The 17,232-nt window shown below is 39.8% G+C and overlaps 1 protein-coding gene across 3 annotated transcripts in view; it reads right to left on the bottom strand.

Annotated features, from left to right (window-relative positions):
* ERC2 (ELKS/RAB6-interacting/CAST family member 2) overlaps nt 1-17,232 on the bottom strand; it is a 975,821-nt gene that overhangs the window by 431,562 nt on the left and 527,027 nt on the right. For all 3 annotated transcript variants that reach the window (XM_054482044.1, XM_054482045.1, XM_054482046.2), the window contains one exon: nt 14,812-14,947. In XM_054482044.1, coding sequence (XP_054338019.1) covers nt 14,812-14,947 — 136 coding nt within the window. The remainder of the gene's footprint in view (nt 1-14,811; nt 14,948-17,232) is intronic.

Below are 17,232 nucleotides of genomic sequence, written 5' to 3'. Positions count from 1 at the left end.
CAAGGTGGCCAGAGGAGTTCCAGAAAGCTTTTGAGTAATAGTTGTCATGCTGGGAAGTGAATACGAGTTCCACAGGGTGATAGCTGAGAAGGAAAACATTCATTTGAAATGTGAGTACCAAAAACTAGATTATTGAAGATGGTGGCTGTGATGTAGTCCTAGTGCTTACACAGGTTTAGTGTTCCCTGCATGGAGTCCGGCACACAGCAGGTGACCACTGTGCATTTGCTGAATAGCTCAATTACTCCATCCATCTGTCAATTAGACAATGAACAAACTCTTGGCTAGTGAGAAAATTCCTTGCTCACATAATTGCTATTGGTCAAGATCTAAACACTCAGAAAAAGTATGGCTTCACTTAGAGAACCAAAATATGAAGAAAAAGTTGCTCTGAGAACCTGCCGGCTCATTTTGCTACCTTTCTGAAAATTTTTCCAGTCTGCAGGCCATGTGCCCTACATGTGTGCATACAGGGTGCCTGCCACACAAGGCCATTGCTCTGAGGACAGGGTAGAAATTAGGTTTCCCCTGGCCCCTTTGTTATGCTGCCCTCCCTGCTCTCCAGACAGCCATTCCAAGCAGCTTCTAATGAGGAAGGTGCCCTCTGCAACTTCAAGGAGAAATGAAAAATCAGCTAGGGTAGCTCAACAATAATGCACATCTTCAAATGCCAACAAGAATGCCTCTTGCAGGAAATCTCTGTTCAAACAAACTTCACGACAAAATCTAGATGGTGCATTCTTTATTCATGGTTGGCCTATCTGATTATTCAGTTATTCATGTATCTCATTTTATGAATAATTAATAGTAATTATCTTATTACCTATCAGGCACTGAAAAGACACAGGTCCTCACTTCGAAGGAGGTCTCCACTGAGTCTCAGGCAGAACACACACTCCTGCTCTCTCCCGAGCTCCCTGCACGGGCTGATTGGCGTTGGCACTCTTCTCTTCCCTCACAGATACAGCCTCAGTCCTTCTCTTCTGCATGCTGAGAAGCCACTACCAATCCTCAGAGCTGCTATGGAAGCTTATTTGCAACTCTGCTCACTTATAATAATTCACATATTCAGTTAGTCAAAAAGTATTTATTGAATGTCTACCATGGGCCAACTCTGTTTTGGATACGTAGGATAGTCCTACATTCTAGGAGGAGGGACGATGGACAAAGTGCCTATGTGCTTATGGGAAAGATGGATAAGTATACAAATAACTGCACATTATTATTTTAGGCTGTGATATAAGTGATGAAGAAAGATAGAGACAGAAACATAAAGAAAGACAAGAACTATTAATTAGAAAGAGCATTCAGAGAAAGCCTGTCTGAGAAAACGACACGGCAGCAGAAACCTACATGAAATGAAGAAGTAATTCACATACATACCTGAAGAAAGAAACTTCTAGCCAAGGGACCAGCTTGTTCCAAGGACAGGGAGGGTTTGGAGACTGGAGTGCTGGAGCAGTCAGTGAGGGAAACAATGGGAGGACAACAGGGGGTCCCAAAGAGAGCCAGGGCCAATGGCACAGGGCGCTATAGGCTATGGTAAGTAAGGTCTTTACAGAGCCCTCACCAGTGTAAATGCTGAAAAACAACATGACATCATCAGCATCCTAGCAACATCATCATGGCATCAACCTGCATTTACTCTGTGCTGGATGCTGTTTTCTAAATGACCACACAACACTAGGAGGCAAGTACTGTCATCACCTGAAACTTAACAACCTTGTTGCACAACACAGAGCTAGTAAGTGACAGCATCGGGAGTCAACATAGAAGCCAATGATCTTAACCCGTGTGGTAAAAACAACCCTTAGAAAAGCAATTACAGGCCAGGCACAGTGGCTCATGCCTGTAATTCCAGCATTTTGGGAGGCCAAGTGGGGCAGATCACTTGACGTCAGGAGTTTGAGACCAGGCTGGCCAACATGGTGAAACCTTGTCTCTACTAAAAATACAAAAATTAGCCAGTTAGTAGATGAGCCAGGCTCAGGCCTCTAATACCAGATACTTGGGAGTCTGAGACAGGAGAATTACTTGAACCTGGGAGGCAGAGGTTGCAGTGAGCCAAGATCGCACTACTGCACTCTAGCCTGGGTGACAGAGTGAGACTCCGTCTCAAAAACAAAACAAAACAAAAAAGCAATTACAGCCCGGCCTGGTAAAGAGATAAAAAACATTCACACCTACTCAAAACCTGTAAAACAAGCAATGATCTGTGAGTAGATGGGTGTGGCTTTGTGCAAGACTCCAGCTACTGGGTCACACATGGGTTCCTAAGGTACTGGGGTCAAACCTCTCAGAGGGGAAGATAAGGTGCAGGGAAGGCTGCACCAGATGATGGAAAAGCACCTCCAGGGGCGTCACTGACTGTTAGGCAGAGGAGGCTTGGGGAGAGTTCAGGTGGCATTGTTCCATGCAATACAAGAGTAAAAAAAAAGCACATGTTGTGTAATAAATGATTTTGAATGTAACTAAATTGATAATATAAATGTCATAAGTAGACACCTTGATTATTTTATCTATATCTCTGTAAGTTTCTATATTGAAACTTGAAAATTTCTCTTTGAGAAACAGTAGATGAGTTTGTATTCAGGGTGGCTTACGTTTGGGTACGTGAGATTATATATACTGACTCATAAATGACGGGAAGAAGCGGTCATCAGAGCCAGGGATAGAGGCCTAGCCCTTAGCCTAGAAACACATGCAGGGAGCCCCAGCAATGCTGCAGGAGCTGACTTGGGTGGAAAAACTCAAGCTGCCTTTACTTAGAAGGTTCATCATTTAAACTTGTAGTGCTGCTTAGTCCAATCTACCAAAAAGCCCTACGCCCACATTTCCTAGTATGTCTTATGATTAGGTCTTCATGGTTCTGTCTGTCCATTAGACAGGGCATGAGAGAGAAGCAAGAACCCAGCTTCGAAAAGCCAAGAGGTTCATTCAGAGCCCAACATGATGGCTGTGGAATGAATGAATAGATCAAAACTTTCATTTCAGAAGCATTTAAAATATAGAGCTATGTCCTTATTTTTATATGGGAAACAATAAGCTTTGAGAATTAAAAACATTACAGAAAAGAAAGTCCTCGCCCAACTGCCATATATCTCCCAGACTTCATAGCTAACTATGATCTCATTCTAACTACTACCCTGGTCTTGACCATTGGACTCTAACGTACATGTGGTAATTCCTGTGAAGTGAAACTTTATTCTGGTGAACCAAGCAACAGTCAAGAACGACCTTAATCTCTCATTTCAACTAGGAGGAAAATAACCTTGCAAGATGAGTAAAAGGGAAAGCCGTCATTAAGTCAGGTTAAGAGAGGTGCAGTTCATTCAGAAATCACAGGCCGGTGTCTGAACAGACCCGGGCATCTAGGAGATGTACACTCAAGGTTATATTGTTTAACTGTTAACATTTTTAAATGTGCAGTTTTCTAATTTCTTATAAGGATCCTTTCACAGCCAAAAAAGTACAACCAAAATTAAACAAGTCTGCTGGTAATGACACAGGGATGCTCTGTGCTTCATTTTCAACCCGTATAATTGACTTTGACAGCATAACATGAGCCTAGAGCACTATATTCCATATTGCCTTAGCAGAAAAAAAGGTAAAATTGCATCCAAGTGACAATTAACAATGGATACTTAAAAATTTCAATTTCATATTTTAAACCTGGAAAAATTTCCACACCTTCCCCCAAAATAGTCATCAATTTTTTAAAAAAAATTTATCAGATTTGGATTTGGAGTATAGCATAATGTGAGCTTGTAATTAGAAATCAATGTGGATTCCGGGATCAAGAAATAATAGATGAAAATATTACTGTACCTTTCATAAACATTTTTCAATTTGCTTCATATCTGCTTTCTTAATGAGGTACAATTTTTTAAAAGTACATCAGAATTGAATTTTCTTGGTCAATCATTATAACAGAGCTGTTTTTCAACCAAGTGGCAGGGGCAATCCAGGTGAATTTTGATTCAGCAAAGACAATATTATGCTTAATAAAGTATCACTGCAGAATTTGTCCAACCTCAAACTCTAATCCAAGAAGTAATTGCATATGTCAGTTATCATCAGTAAGAATTGCCTAAATCGGCATTTGCCCAAGTTCCATAAAATGCTGATACTTTGCAATGTTAATAAATGCTCTAGTGGGAAAGAAAAGGGCTCCTTTTGTCAAGTGATTTCGAGAAATTCTGGATTGAAGAGTATCAAACATTTCTTTTGACTGCAGGACTTCTCAGAGCCTTTAACATGTTAACATGCACAGTATGCTTAACCTAAAAGAATGTGTATTATTTTCCAGAGGCATTTGACAAATGAAACCCCTTTTCCTTATAGTATTCCATAGAACCATCACTCTGATAAACATGTTTTGTGAAATGTGAACCTAGATAATATCAACCCTCTTTTAGTCAAATTAGTCTCTATTCTATTTTCCCACAGCTCACTATGACCTGAACAATTAGGAGAAAAATAGCCCCTGCTGACATAGTGGCTTATTAAAACAATAATCTACTTCACAAACAATTACATTTTAAAGCCACATAGTTCCTTCCCTTGAGAAATGTCTGTAAGCCAGGTGGCTCAATTCTGAGAAGTTCCTGCACTGTGTATCTTGTGTCCAGACTGTCAGAGTTCTAATCTATCTTGCACCAAAAAAGTAACAATTGGTGGATGTATTATTATAACTGATTGCTCTAAAGAAAACAAAATGTGTTAGTGCACACTATGATATTCTCAAAATGGCAGATCCTGCACTCCAGATGGAAAACAGAGAGAGTTCTTAGAGTGACTTACATTTAAAGCCAGGTATTCTATATTACCAGTATGGTGCCAAGAAGACTGACTTTCCTAGATTCCCAACAGGAAGACATCCCTGCTCCTGACTTGCATGTTCTATTTTGGCAGCAGCCTCACTAGTTGGCCCATGAGCCTCCCCCTTGGAAGGTGCTTTTAAATCTCCACATATATGCACCCTTCAATTAGTCCCCAGACCCCAGGATTTCAGAGTTGAAAGGGCCTTACTTCAATACAAGCCTCTCTTTTGTAGATGAGAAAACTGAGGGTTAGAGAAAAAAAAAATCACTTGAGCCTAGACTAAAACCCAGATCCCCTCCCTTCCTGCTTGATACGTTCGTCTCTCACCCACTCAGAAGCTCAGGGCCCCACGGATGACCTGAGGTCCAAAAGGCCTTCCAGAAGCTTCTGTTCTAGCTCACAAGAGCCAAGGCTCCACCTGCAGCCACAACTTCATTGTTAAATCTTTCAAATGCTCTTCTGTCTCAGAGCATGCAGCAGCCCAGTAATGCACGTTCTGGTTTACTTTCAGAAGCTACTGCAAATCAAATGCTGGGGGGAGGACATCTTTAGTCAGAAGAAAAGATCTTGAGATATTCAAATGTAAGGAATTTTGTCTTACTTGTTGCTACATCTCAGTAGGTTGCACAGTGCCTAGCACACAAAAAAGTCCTCAAAAAACATCGTTGGGAATGCTTGATGAACTGAAGGCAGAGTCTTATACACATTTAAGAAGCATTTAAGAAATAAAGCTTAATCCCTTTCCATGAAATCCATGCAAAACCCCATTACCCAAGTTTATGCCACCTAGTTTTTCTATGTTTTTGGAGGGGCCTGACCAGCATCTTCACTGTTGATACAGTTACTGTGCCCAATAAAAGGCATGCAAAGAAACAGTTCCACTCAGGAGAAAGAAAGGTGTCCAGTTTATGATTGAGACCTGAGAAACAGCATCGGCTCTTTCTCTTGCTTAACATCACTAAGTCTCAATCTTCTTATCTGTAAGATGGTTTCAAAGATAGTAACATCTTCATTATTTTGTTGGGACAATTAAACAATTCATTGTGTGTACACAGCAACTTGGCCAACTATGATTGCTTTTTTTAATGGCTGCTAATATTAAAAAGAATTATGAAGCTGGGTGGGTAAGACTTGTCTTGGGATCAGTTGTGTGTACCTGCCATGGGTGTCAATGAAGAGGGTGCAACAGACACATCAGGTATTTGCTGTACATGTAGATGCACTGCCCTGATGCCCCTCAGGACCAAGACACTCAGTCTCCAAGTGCCAGGGATGTGCTTTCCCTGAGAGCTGCCTTGTCTAAGATTACACCCTTCTCCTGACATTGCCCACCTCTATTGACTCAATTAGGGTCAAGAGCCCTCCAAATGGCTATCTCAGCTCCAGAGCAACTGATAGGGACTGCTACAGCCTTTGCTGCAACTACATTACAGTTTGACTTTTCCCTGTGCCTAAACCTGCTTCCCTCCCTTTCTGAGAGTACCCTCAATAAACTTCTTGCATGTTCATCTCAGAGTCTCAATTTCCCAGGGAACACAACTGAAGACATTATCCTTGGCCTACTTCATTGTTCAATAAAAAGCAGCTATCATTCTCTTGGTTGAATTTTCTAAAATATCCACACTTGTTTTCCATCACAAGAGACTTCCTGACTCTCTTTATGGGTGACATCCTTTTATGGATGGAGAAAAATGGCAAAGATATAAATAACTTAAACTAATTTTTATTTATTATCTAAAGAGTCCTAAACTCTGTAGTCTGTTCTCACAGTAATTATCTCCACCACCGATTTACTACTTCTTTAGTTACCCTAGTTTTAAAGACATAAGAGAGGCACAGGAAATGATAAAATATCCTGTTATAAAATATACATAAAGCTCAGTTTATTCACAATAACTAACTAATTTTATATAATTTTAGATGCTCAATCTAATAACCAATGTTGAGGGGCACAAGCCTTAAGTATAGGCTTGAAGATTTTAACCATTCAAATCCTACCAAAGGTAGTCATACCTTATGGAACCAGTGGGTTGCACAAATGGCACTGGGCAAGGATGCAGAAGGCCTGGGATCTGGTCTCCCCTCTGCCAATAACTCCCTCTAGGATCTTGGGCAGGTCATTTGCCCTTGCTGGGCCCTACTTCCTTCATCAGCAAAACAAGGAGCTTGTATTAAATGAAGTCTAAGGTTCTTTCTAGTAAGAAAAACTTATGATTGCTCAAACCTTGTAGGGCTTTTTCCAGGCAACATAAATAAGATGTAGAGGGAAAGTGTAATAGCAGAGAAGAAATTAAAAGTGTCATAAATTCAAGTTACCAACTTCCCAAATGTGTATTACAGGACAGACGATTAAGTGAATAGGAACAGATTTAATAGTTGTATTTTCCTTTTGCAAGATATCCATCTAAATCATTGCCTATGTCATTGATTGTCATTTCCTTAATCTGGAGTGTTTGAATATATAGCTTGGCAATGCTTTGGACAAGCCATAAGTCAAAGTTAACATTTTTAGAAGTTAACCATGCCCAGGTCTCTGCCTTGGGCAGCGATGTGCTGAAATACCAGCATCTATCTGAGCTATTGGAAAGAGGTTATTGATGTCAGCGTGTCATGCACTGTGATTTGCAGGTGCCCCCCTGCCTAACCTCTGGTAGCGATAACTCAGGGTAAACCTGAGGTAATTATCCTGGCCAGGGAGAGCTGGTTTAACTAGACTGGCCCTTTTGATGCATGTTGAACATGATTGCACCCTAGGGATTACACAAGTCCTGTGTGTGAGTTATTACATAAATTCTACCTTGGAAAAAGTAAGAAGGTATGCTGTCAAAATTTTTTCCTTCTCCCAGTCCCTTTGCTTTCACTGTATGGGTTCTTCAGTAATGCCTTCAACGTATTTACTTTGAAAATGATACTGCACGTGCTATGGAGTGAAATAGAATAGAAAAAGATATAGATGCTCCCAAACACACACCTCAAAGGTCTCCCTTCCCAGTGGCTTTTGAAGCTTGATTCTGGTTCAGAGTCTTTTGCCTGAGGAAGCATTTTTTTTTTTCAGTGTACGAAAGCTGATGCTTAGCCTAATCTTCACAGGAAGAACTCTCAAGCTTTTGGTACCTCCTTAAGGCTTTATCTTCAATGAGACTCACGACTGCAGACCAGTCACTGAACAATTATCTGACTCTCAGTTTCCTCATCTATAAAATAAAGATAGATAAACTGGTCCTACCAATCCTCAAGGCCAGAAAAATGATCCAGCATGAAGATCACCCCACGAAAGCATTTTAGAAAGCACACAGGACTCTGGCTTAGATGGGCTGTTGTTTTATTATTGACTAAACGAATCATCAGCAGTGGTTTTAATGAACATACAAAAATGGGGTCTCCAGTTTATAGTCCAAGCTTCACCTCAAAATAAGCCCATAGATCAGAGTCAGGGGTAAACAGAGGCAAGACAGACTCTACAAACCCAGCCCTCCTCTCTCTCTAGAACTGAGCATAGCATTTCTTTTAGGAAAGGATCCATGTCTGCTTCTAGTTTTCACTGGAGCTCACAAAAGGATGACACTTATTGATTTTCCCTTATTGATTTCTATTTCAGGGACCAAAAGGCACAAAATAGGATAACGTCTAAAAAATAGTGTGAGCTTGCTTAGAAAGCCCCCTCAAAATAAATAAGAGATGACTATACCATTCAAGCAAGATTTCTTTTTCCAAAACCCCCACCCCAAGGTTTGTCATTTCAAACTCTACTCCCATAATAACAATGATTACATTTGAGAAATATGTTGCATTTCATTCAGCAGGATCTTCAGCCTTCGGCAAACAAACATTCACTTTGCCAAGGACTGCTGAAGAGCCACTAATGGAGTGAAACCTGAAAACCCTTTGGAAAAGAATAATGAACCCCACTCTGTCTTCAGGGGGTAATTTAGTAGGTAGATTAGGCAACACTTGATTAAGGGTAAACCTCTCTTTTCCATAGAAATATATTATGTTTGTACAGAAAGGCTATATGAAGTGGAGGATTAGATCAGAAATCCACAGGAAAAAGCAGAAGACGTTTCTCAGAAGAAATATGCAAGTTACTACACATTTGGAAAACAAGTCATACTTTAGTGGGAGGCAAGAAGAAAAACTCCATACATAACAGTTTTATTTACATGATTGCACTTGGCTTCTTGGAACATTTCTAACAAAGAGTTAGTTCCCAAATACATTGCACAGGATGTCTTGTCGCCCCTGACAGTCTATGAGTTACTATAAAGAGTAATGATTTTAACTCAAGGCTACCTGAAATTGATTGTCAAATAAGATTTTCTGAGACTGCCTACAGGGGCCTGCTATAGCAAAAGTCGTTTTTTTTGGCTCGTGGGGGATTATAGTGTGAAAGGAAAACAAATGTCAAAATAAATCCCCAAGGAAAGAAAGCACTTCTGTGCTGACCGTTAGTCCTACTCGTCAACATTCCTTGTCCTCTGTAGACTAACAAATACTTGAGTATTTCTCTTTGTCTGAAACCATGAACAGAGTCTGAAAAAATTAGATGAGGGTCAGTTCACATTTCAACAATGTGATAGGATTTATCCATAACTTAATGGAACTTCCCAATCTCTACCCATCAAGGTAGAAAACTGCAAAACAAATAAACAAAACACTTCACAGCATTAAAAACAAATCATGATGTTAAATTCTAATGAAAATTTAAACAAATGTGGATTCTCTTTTAAACCTGGGTTAGGATGACCTTTCTCATCTTTTCCATATGTTGAAAATGATGGCTGAAATGGAGCCTCCCTAAATCACTCTACACCATGCCTACCAAACAGCCATGGAAAACTAGGAACTAAATAAGCTTATTTTGACAACGATGAATCTCTTAACTCTGCTGGTCAGGTTTCTTCTAATGGCAGTACTTAGGTAAGTGTACTGTAACACATGAACATAGATCACAGTTAAAGTAACAATTTTAAGCTCAGGGAATTGAAAAAGAAATGAATTTAACTTAGTGACTTGGAGAGATGAACATATAGATATGAAGCTTAAAAAATTGCTGCTTAAGATACACACGTCCTTTTGCAAAGAAACAACTTAGCAAACCTTGGGAACTCCATAATGAACTATATGTTTTGCTGAAAGCTATGCATTTTTGAGGTTTACGTTGTTTGTTACACTTCCTCTGTTAGCTGATTCCAACTCTAATTGGAGGAGGAAAGTAAAAGAAGTCCCCTTCGAAAAAAGATATTGGCTGTACAGGGTTGCACAAATTAAAAAATAAAATTGTCTTTCTAGCTTTTTTTTTTAGAATTCTATTAAAAGGACAAGAATAAATGAGAACATTCATTTGCTTTTTAAAATGATCACACTTGGGTTTAACCACGGGCAGAGAAGAAACTTTACGGTTCCCTGGGAACCTATAATTTGGAAACGGAAGCACACAAGAACAGACTTTAGTTTTCAGGCAATAAATTGAAGAGAATTCTGCAGACATATAACAGAAAAGGAGCATAAAACATTGGCTTGTGCATTTTTTAGAAAGTTAGTTTATTAACTCGATAAGCTACACACGGAAAAATGCAGCCAAAATCTACGAGGATATCCACTGGGGTTTCAAATTGGTATATTTACTCAGCGAGAAACAGCTAGAGCTTTAAAAAAAAAAAAAAAAAGGATCCCATTCTGGAAATGACGATTTAGTATGAATCTCCAGAAAGACACCTTGTTGAAAACCTCCATGTGGGCTCTGATGGGACACACAGAAGCCCAAAGCCCCAAGGTCAGACATAAATATCATGCCCAATAATCTGTGTTCTGGGAAAAGCTCTACAGAATTATACAAGAAAATCACGATCTTTCACATCCACCTTTCACACACAATTCAACATTAACTTGAAGAATGTTTTAATTTTCCTCCTTATTGCCCAAAATGTTTTTTTAATGCTTTATTGGGAATTTCCATTTACTGGTGTGTGTTCTATATCTGTATTACTCATCAGTGTAAAATAGTTGCAAAGAATTTGTTGGTTGATACTCCCAATGGTCACTGTCTTCTATGACTAAAAGCTCATTATCAGTCTCTCTGGGAGAAAACTCTAGTAACTGAAGTCCACATATGTCAGGTACTGTGCTAGATTCTTTCATAAACCTTATTTTATTTAACCCACCCAGGGAGGTAAAGATTGTAATCCCCATTTACAGATGAAAAAAGTAAAGGTCAGAGAGATTCTCTGCCATACTCAAGGCCCTAAGCTAATAATAATAAGGGCCAGTATTTGAACACTAGCCAGTTCAGCTCCATGGTTCTGCATCCTTCCCTTCCTGTTCTCCTTGTCAATGCTCCAAAAAAATGATTTGAGAAGCTAAATCAAGAACATTCTCTATTCCTGTAGATTATGGGTGATTTCCTCTGAGAAACAATAATTCAAGGTATCTTCAAACAAAACTGCGACTCAGGACAAATACTAAACTGCCACCTCTTTCCAGTGAGTCAAGTTCAGCTAACTAGGGTGTATTCTTAGTCACTTTATTTACACTATGTAGACCCACTGGGATCAGAGTGCCAGGCCATGCAGCAGAGGCCACAAGCCAATGGGCAACTCATGTGCACATGTGCTTCACAGGATCCCAGAGTGTTTAAAATTCAACTAACTTTCTAAAATCTACAGATTTCACACACAAATTCCCATTTTATGGACTGTCTTGGATAATCGGAGGTCCCACCACCCTAGGCTCACCTTTACAGCAGTGTTCAACCAGAGCTTAGTGGCCACTACTCCCTTAGATGAGTAAGGGTTCTTGAGTTCCCTATAGGTCCCCACCACCCTCAATTATATCCACACACTAAGGCCACCCACAGCTGAAATTTTTCATTATGCATATGCTATTTTTCTTATAATAGAGAAATGTTTCTCCAGGGTTTGTCTCTTTTGATAGACTGAATGATTGGCCTCAATTCTTCACCTCTCCTCATATCTACTCCCGTGCATTTTTGTCTTTGTGAGTCGAGTGTACTTTTCCAATCTGTGACTTGGCCATGTGCTTTGCTTTGGGCCAATGCAAAGGGTGAAAATCACAATATCAGTTCAAGAGTAGGCCTTATGAGGCCTAGTATGTTTTTGCTCATTCTCTTGTGCCTCAGCAACTGTCATTAGTTTTCCCTGGGTTGCTGACACCTGGCCTCAGAATGAACACATGTAACAGAGCTGCCCCAGACACCACCACAGATATGCAGTGAGTAGAAGTGCCCAGCCAAACCCACCCTAGAGCAGCTGGGCCAGTTAGTCAACCTGCAAATCTGTAAGAATAAACTATTGGTACTATAAAGCCACTGGGTTTTTGGGTGATTTGTTGCACAGCACAGCATTATTATGGCAATTGCTAACTGACACATCTCTACCAAAAATAAACAATAAAAAACAGGCAGAAAGAACCAGACATCATTATTTTTCCTACACACAAGCCTGTTTCTTATGTTAAAAGCCTAGACCCTGAAGGCATTTGAGTTTGCAATTTCTGTCAGAAAACTATAAACTTATGAAATAAAGAAGACTGGATTTGTAAAATGTTTCGTACTGTGCTATATATTCAGGTTTGACTGAGGTGACGCAGGTTTTGTCTATAGCCTTTTGTGTTCTGGTTTGAACAATAAAAAGCACAGTCACTCTATCTTTATTCAGCTTTGTTTCCGACTTTCATACCAACTAGTTGAATTTCTAGGTGCTCTTCTTTGAAGCCTGATCCACTAGCTATTATTGTTGTAGGCAATACTCTACATTATATTTTTCTGGATATAATACCTGTTGGGTTGGTTGAAATCATGAAGCCAGTGTATCCAATTGTTACCAAATGCTTGTGTAGAATAAATTAAAATTAACAAGTGCCAATGCCACAACCACCAACCAGCCAAGCTAAATCCCGGTTGACTGACACTTAAAGGCTTAACAGGCTAACTTGTAAACAGGAAATGCTCAAAGCAATAGCAATATTAAAAAAGGCAAGTGCCTCCAGAAAGTTTTGGCAGTAATTACTATATCTGAGCACATCTGCTTAACAATCCAGGAAAAGTGGGAGGTTTACTCTCTATTAACCTTAACCAGAGACATTTTCATCAAAATTAATCGTGATTACTTTTTAGTGCATTTCAAATGCTATCCTTTATTTGGGGTGGTCAGGAATGCAACTAAGCAATTCCAGACCATGCTATCTTTTATGAATAGGCTATGAGGTAGTTATCAAGGCCCCTTATGAAAATATTGCTATACAAAAGTTCATGGGCCAAAACAAGACATTACTTTCCATAACTATATGTGTCCTTAGAAAAGAAGAAATTATTATATATAAGAAAAGACAAAAACTTTGATGCTCATTGTATATCAGATTAGAACTGTAGAAATACCTCTGCATAGAGTAAACAAATCGTTTTTAATGTTTCATTCACCTTTTCCTTGTTATTATAACAACCATTAGTCATGAATGCTTATTTTTGGTATAGTCTGTACCAAGTACAATTCTAAATTATGTATATGCCTTGACTCTTTAACTCTCACAACTACTCTGGAGCAGATGCAATTATTATTCTTGTTTTACAGAATAATACACCATAGCAAGGTGAGCCCTAGGGTCAGGTCCTCTTTAAAGTTCTGGGCCCACCTGGACAGGTGCAGTGGTTCACACCTGTAATCCCAGCACTTTGGGAGGCCGAGGTGGGCGGATCATGAGGTCAGGAGATGGAGACCATCCTGGCTAACATGGTGAAACCCCGTCTCTACTAAAAATACAAAAAAAATTAGCCGGGCATGGTGGCGGGTGCCTGTAGTCCCAGCTACTTGGGAGGCTGAGGCACAAGAATGGTGTGAACCCGGGAGGTGGAGCTTGCAGTGACCCAAGATCGCGCCACTGCTTTCCAGTCTGGGTGACAGAGGGAGACTCCATCCCAAAAAAAAAAAAAAAAAAAAAGTTTTGGGCCCACCTACTATTGTCTCACTATTCAGTGAACACTCCAAATCAAGCATCATCAATGTAAAGGGCCTTCAGTGACACCAGAAGGCATGTCTAGGACACAGAGAAAGGAAAAAAAAAATACCTAATATTGACTAACTAGTCCCCATGTGCCATGCTCTATGCAAGGTATTTCCTTGTATTTCCTATGCTAGAATAATTATTGATTTCTCTTTTGGCCAATTAAAAAGATGAACTATGAGTACATATTGAAATTATCTAACTTCTCCTATCTCCAAGGAGGAAACCTAATATATAACTGGAGAAAGACACTAATTAATAACCAAAATTTAACATGAACTCCGGCCAACTTGAACTGCTCTGTTTAAAGGCACACTGGAATAAATAAACTTCAAAGCAAATGCCGTTTTAGCTTGAATGTTTTATTGAGTACATGGGGAGCACTCCTTGGCCAAAAATAAGGGTGGTTAATGAGGAAAAATTGGTGTTTCCAGTGAGTTGGTTTGTTTCTAAGATAGGGCTGTCCATTGAAAGATAACTATATTCACAGAGAAGACAGAATAATGATCTGTGTCTGAGCCTCACAGTCTTGAACAAAACAAAACTGGTTTTGTAAACTGTCTGGGATCAGCTGAACGTATCCTCACCCAAATACCTTCTGTGATAATACACACACATTTGCCTTCTTCTATTCCCAAAACAATTAAATATAAATTGAAGAGGAAGACATTTCTATGTTTTAAGTTTCTTGCCAACTATATAAATGCAGCCCTTACCTTTTAAGGTGAGGTACAGGAACCAAAAGACTCTGCCTTGTATTTCTAGGTTCTACCGTAATTGGCTTTTCATGGCCACCATTCTGAAAATGATGACCCTCCCTGGGAAAGACCTACTGGGTTCCTTGTTAGTGCTAGACCCAGGGCAAAGGCAAAGTCCACCATTTCTGTGCATATTTTCCAGCACCAATGGTGACATTTCTGAGAGAGTCCATCTCTAGTTATTTAGGGATTAAGAAGAGAAGCCTGTGCTTACCTGCAAATGCTGTGAGTTGTCAGACATGCTATCTTCTCGCCTGCGCACTTCTTCTAGTAACTGAGCATTTTTCTTCTTTTCCAACTGTTGATTGTGCTTGAGGTTGGCCACCTTCTTATTCTGATCTTTCATATGCCTGAGAAAAGTCAGCACAGCTTGGTCAAATTCTACCACTGGAAGATCATATGTTATCACAAATAGACTCAGGAAGTACTAAGCATAGGCTATCTGGATAAGGGCTCGGGAAAAAGATGATACTTCTGAATAATCCATTCATTCAACTACAAATATGTATTGAGCATCCACTTAATACGAGGTCCCAGGACGGCACTGGGGCTGCAGTGGCAAATGGGACAGGTATAATCTTCACCCTCATGGAGCTTAGAGGCCAGTGGGCAAGATGGACAAGTACCAAGGAAACAACTTAGGTTTCTTAACGTTGAAGGAAACAAATAGCATGCTGTGAGAGACAGTGATTTGCATGTGTGGACAGGTGGTGGAGTGGAAGGAGATGACTTTAGATGCTGTGGCCAGGGAAAGCCTCCCTAGCAAAGTGAGACTGTGGGTGAGACTAGAAGGAGCTAACCAAGAGAAACACCAGTGGCATAGCTCTCAAGTAGAGAGAACAATGCGTGTAATTTCCAAGACAGGAAAGAAGAAACTGGAAGGCTGCAGTGAGGCTAATCCAGGGAAAGGTGGATGTGGGTGGGAGGTGGGACTGCACAGGTAGGCAGGGCCCAGGCTCATAGGGCCTCTGGTCCATGATACGGCATTTATTTTCTTCTAATTGGTTGCTGTTCTAATTATTATTATTACTCTTTTGGATCATGTTCTTATTCTGGGATCATAATCCATTACTTTGATTTTAAAATAACAATTACGAGGCTCCAATCAAATACATTGTCATCACTTAGCTCAAACACAATAACAGTTTGGCTAATCATAATGTTAAATAAAGCTCTGGGGCTTGGAGTAAAAGTTCTTAATGAATCTACAGGATGTCAAAGTGCAAAATCATAAAGTGATCAAGTGAGTAAAAGACTAAGGACAAAGAATGGGTTCAAGAAAACAACAATGGGAATTATAAGCTTAATGTGTACTATTGCACCAGCAGCGTTTAGCAAAACATTCCACAGATTTAGGCAACCATGTCCACAGCAGCTCTCATAAATCTAATCCAACACATGAGGAGGTAGGAGGGCAGTACAGAGGGCTCGGGAGCATTGACACAAGAGGAGGGACGAGCAGCAGAATCATTTGGGGTCCTTTTGGATCCCTTTCCCCCATACCACAGCATTGCCAGGTCAACCACTGTTACTGAGCCCTGACTCAGTAAAAAACATACAGAGAATCACTGCTCTTTTGAAAATGTAAACAAGATGAGAACTAGATGATAAACAGCAAATGTGAAATTGAAACAATTAAAATCAAATGAAAACTGCTCTCCACAAGAAACTCTTATTTCTAGTCCTCATAAATTATGTACCCCACTACTCTCTCCCATTCCAAGCAAATGAAGCACAAGAGCATTGTTTAGTTAGTAGAATAATATTATCTAGCACTAACAGTGTACTCCCTGCTGATAAAAATAGTCTGAGGGTGCAGTGGCTCATGCCTGTAGTCCCAGCTACTCGGAAGTCTGAGGCAGGAGGATCGCTTGAGCCCAGGAGTTAGAGTCCAGCCTGTGCAACATAGCGAGGCCCTATCTCTAAAACACACACACACACACACACACACTATATATATATATATATTCTGAACTTATATATTCTGAACACTTTGGCTTCTTATGAATATTTACACTAACTGAGCCATGATTTAAATATTATTGGTAGCACTTATTAAGGGGACATAAAGTATGATAGAATAACCATCTCCTTAGTCTTTGAGTTGCATTAATTTTTGTCCAATATTTCTCCATTTTTACCTGATACAGCAACATACACACATGAAGCCACCAAGTCAAACTTGCATGCTAATCCACTTTGAGGAAATTATCTTTTGGTTAGTATAAAGATGTTAAGAATGACCTCTTGCTTTCTAATTGAATGAGGACACAGTATTTCCAAAGCCCATGCTAACCTAAGGCAGGCACATTTTCCAGTTCCTTAGGAAATAAGGCCAGAGCTCAGTAACAGGATGTTATGGAGAGGTCAGGATGATTAGTGTGATTATTTAATTAGAGGGTACTTTTAAAAAGAAATAATCTTATTACTTTAGAATACAGTGTTAAATAGAACCAACTGCTAAAAGTCCCCCTGCCCCAAGTATGGGTGACAAATACAGATTATTATTACAAACATCATTTGCACATGAAAGAGCTCCCACAAAGTTCTTGGAGCAGTCTGAGCACAGCGACCTTACTTTCAGGGATACTGCAATGTTTTTTCAATCCCAGAGAAAAAAGCAAATTCTAAACCC

The sequence above is a fragment of the Pongo pygmaeus genome, chromosome 2, assembly GCF_028885625.2.
Source record: "Pongo pygmaeus isolate AG05252 chromosome 2, NHGRI_mPonPyg2-v2.0_pri, whole genome shotgun sequence".
Lineage (NCBI taxonomy): Eukaryota > Metazoa > Chordata > Mammalia > Primates > Hominidae > Pongo > Pongo pygmaeus.
The sequence above is the reverse complement of the archived record's forward strand: the minus strand, read 5'-3'. Positions and strand labels throughout refer to the sequence as shown.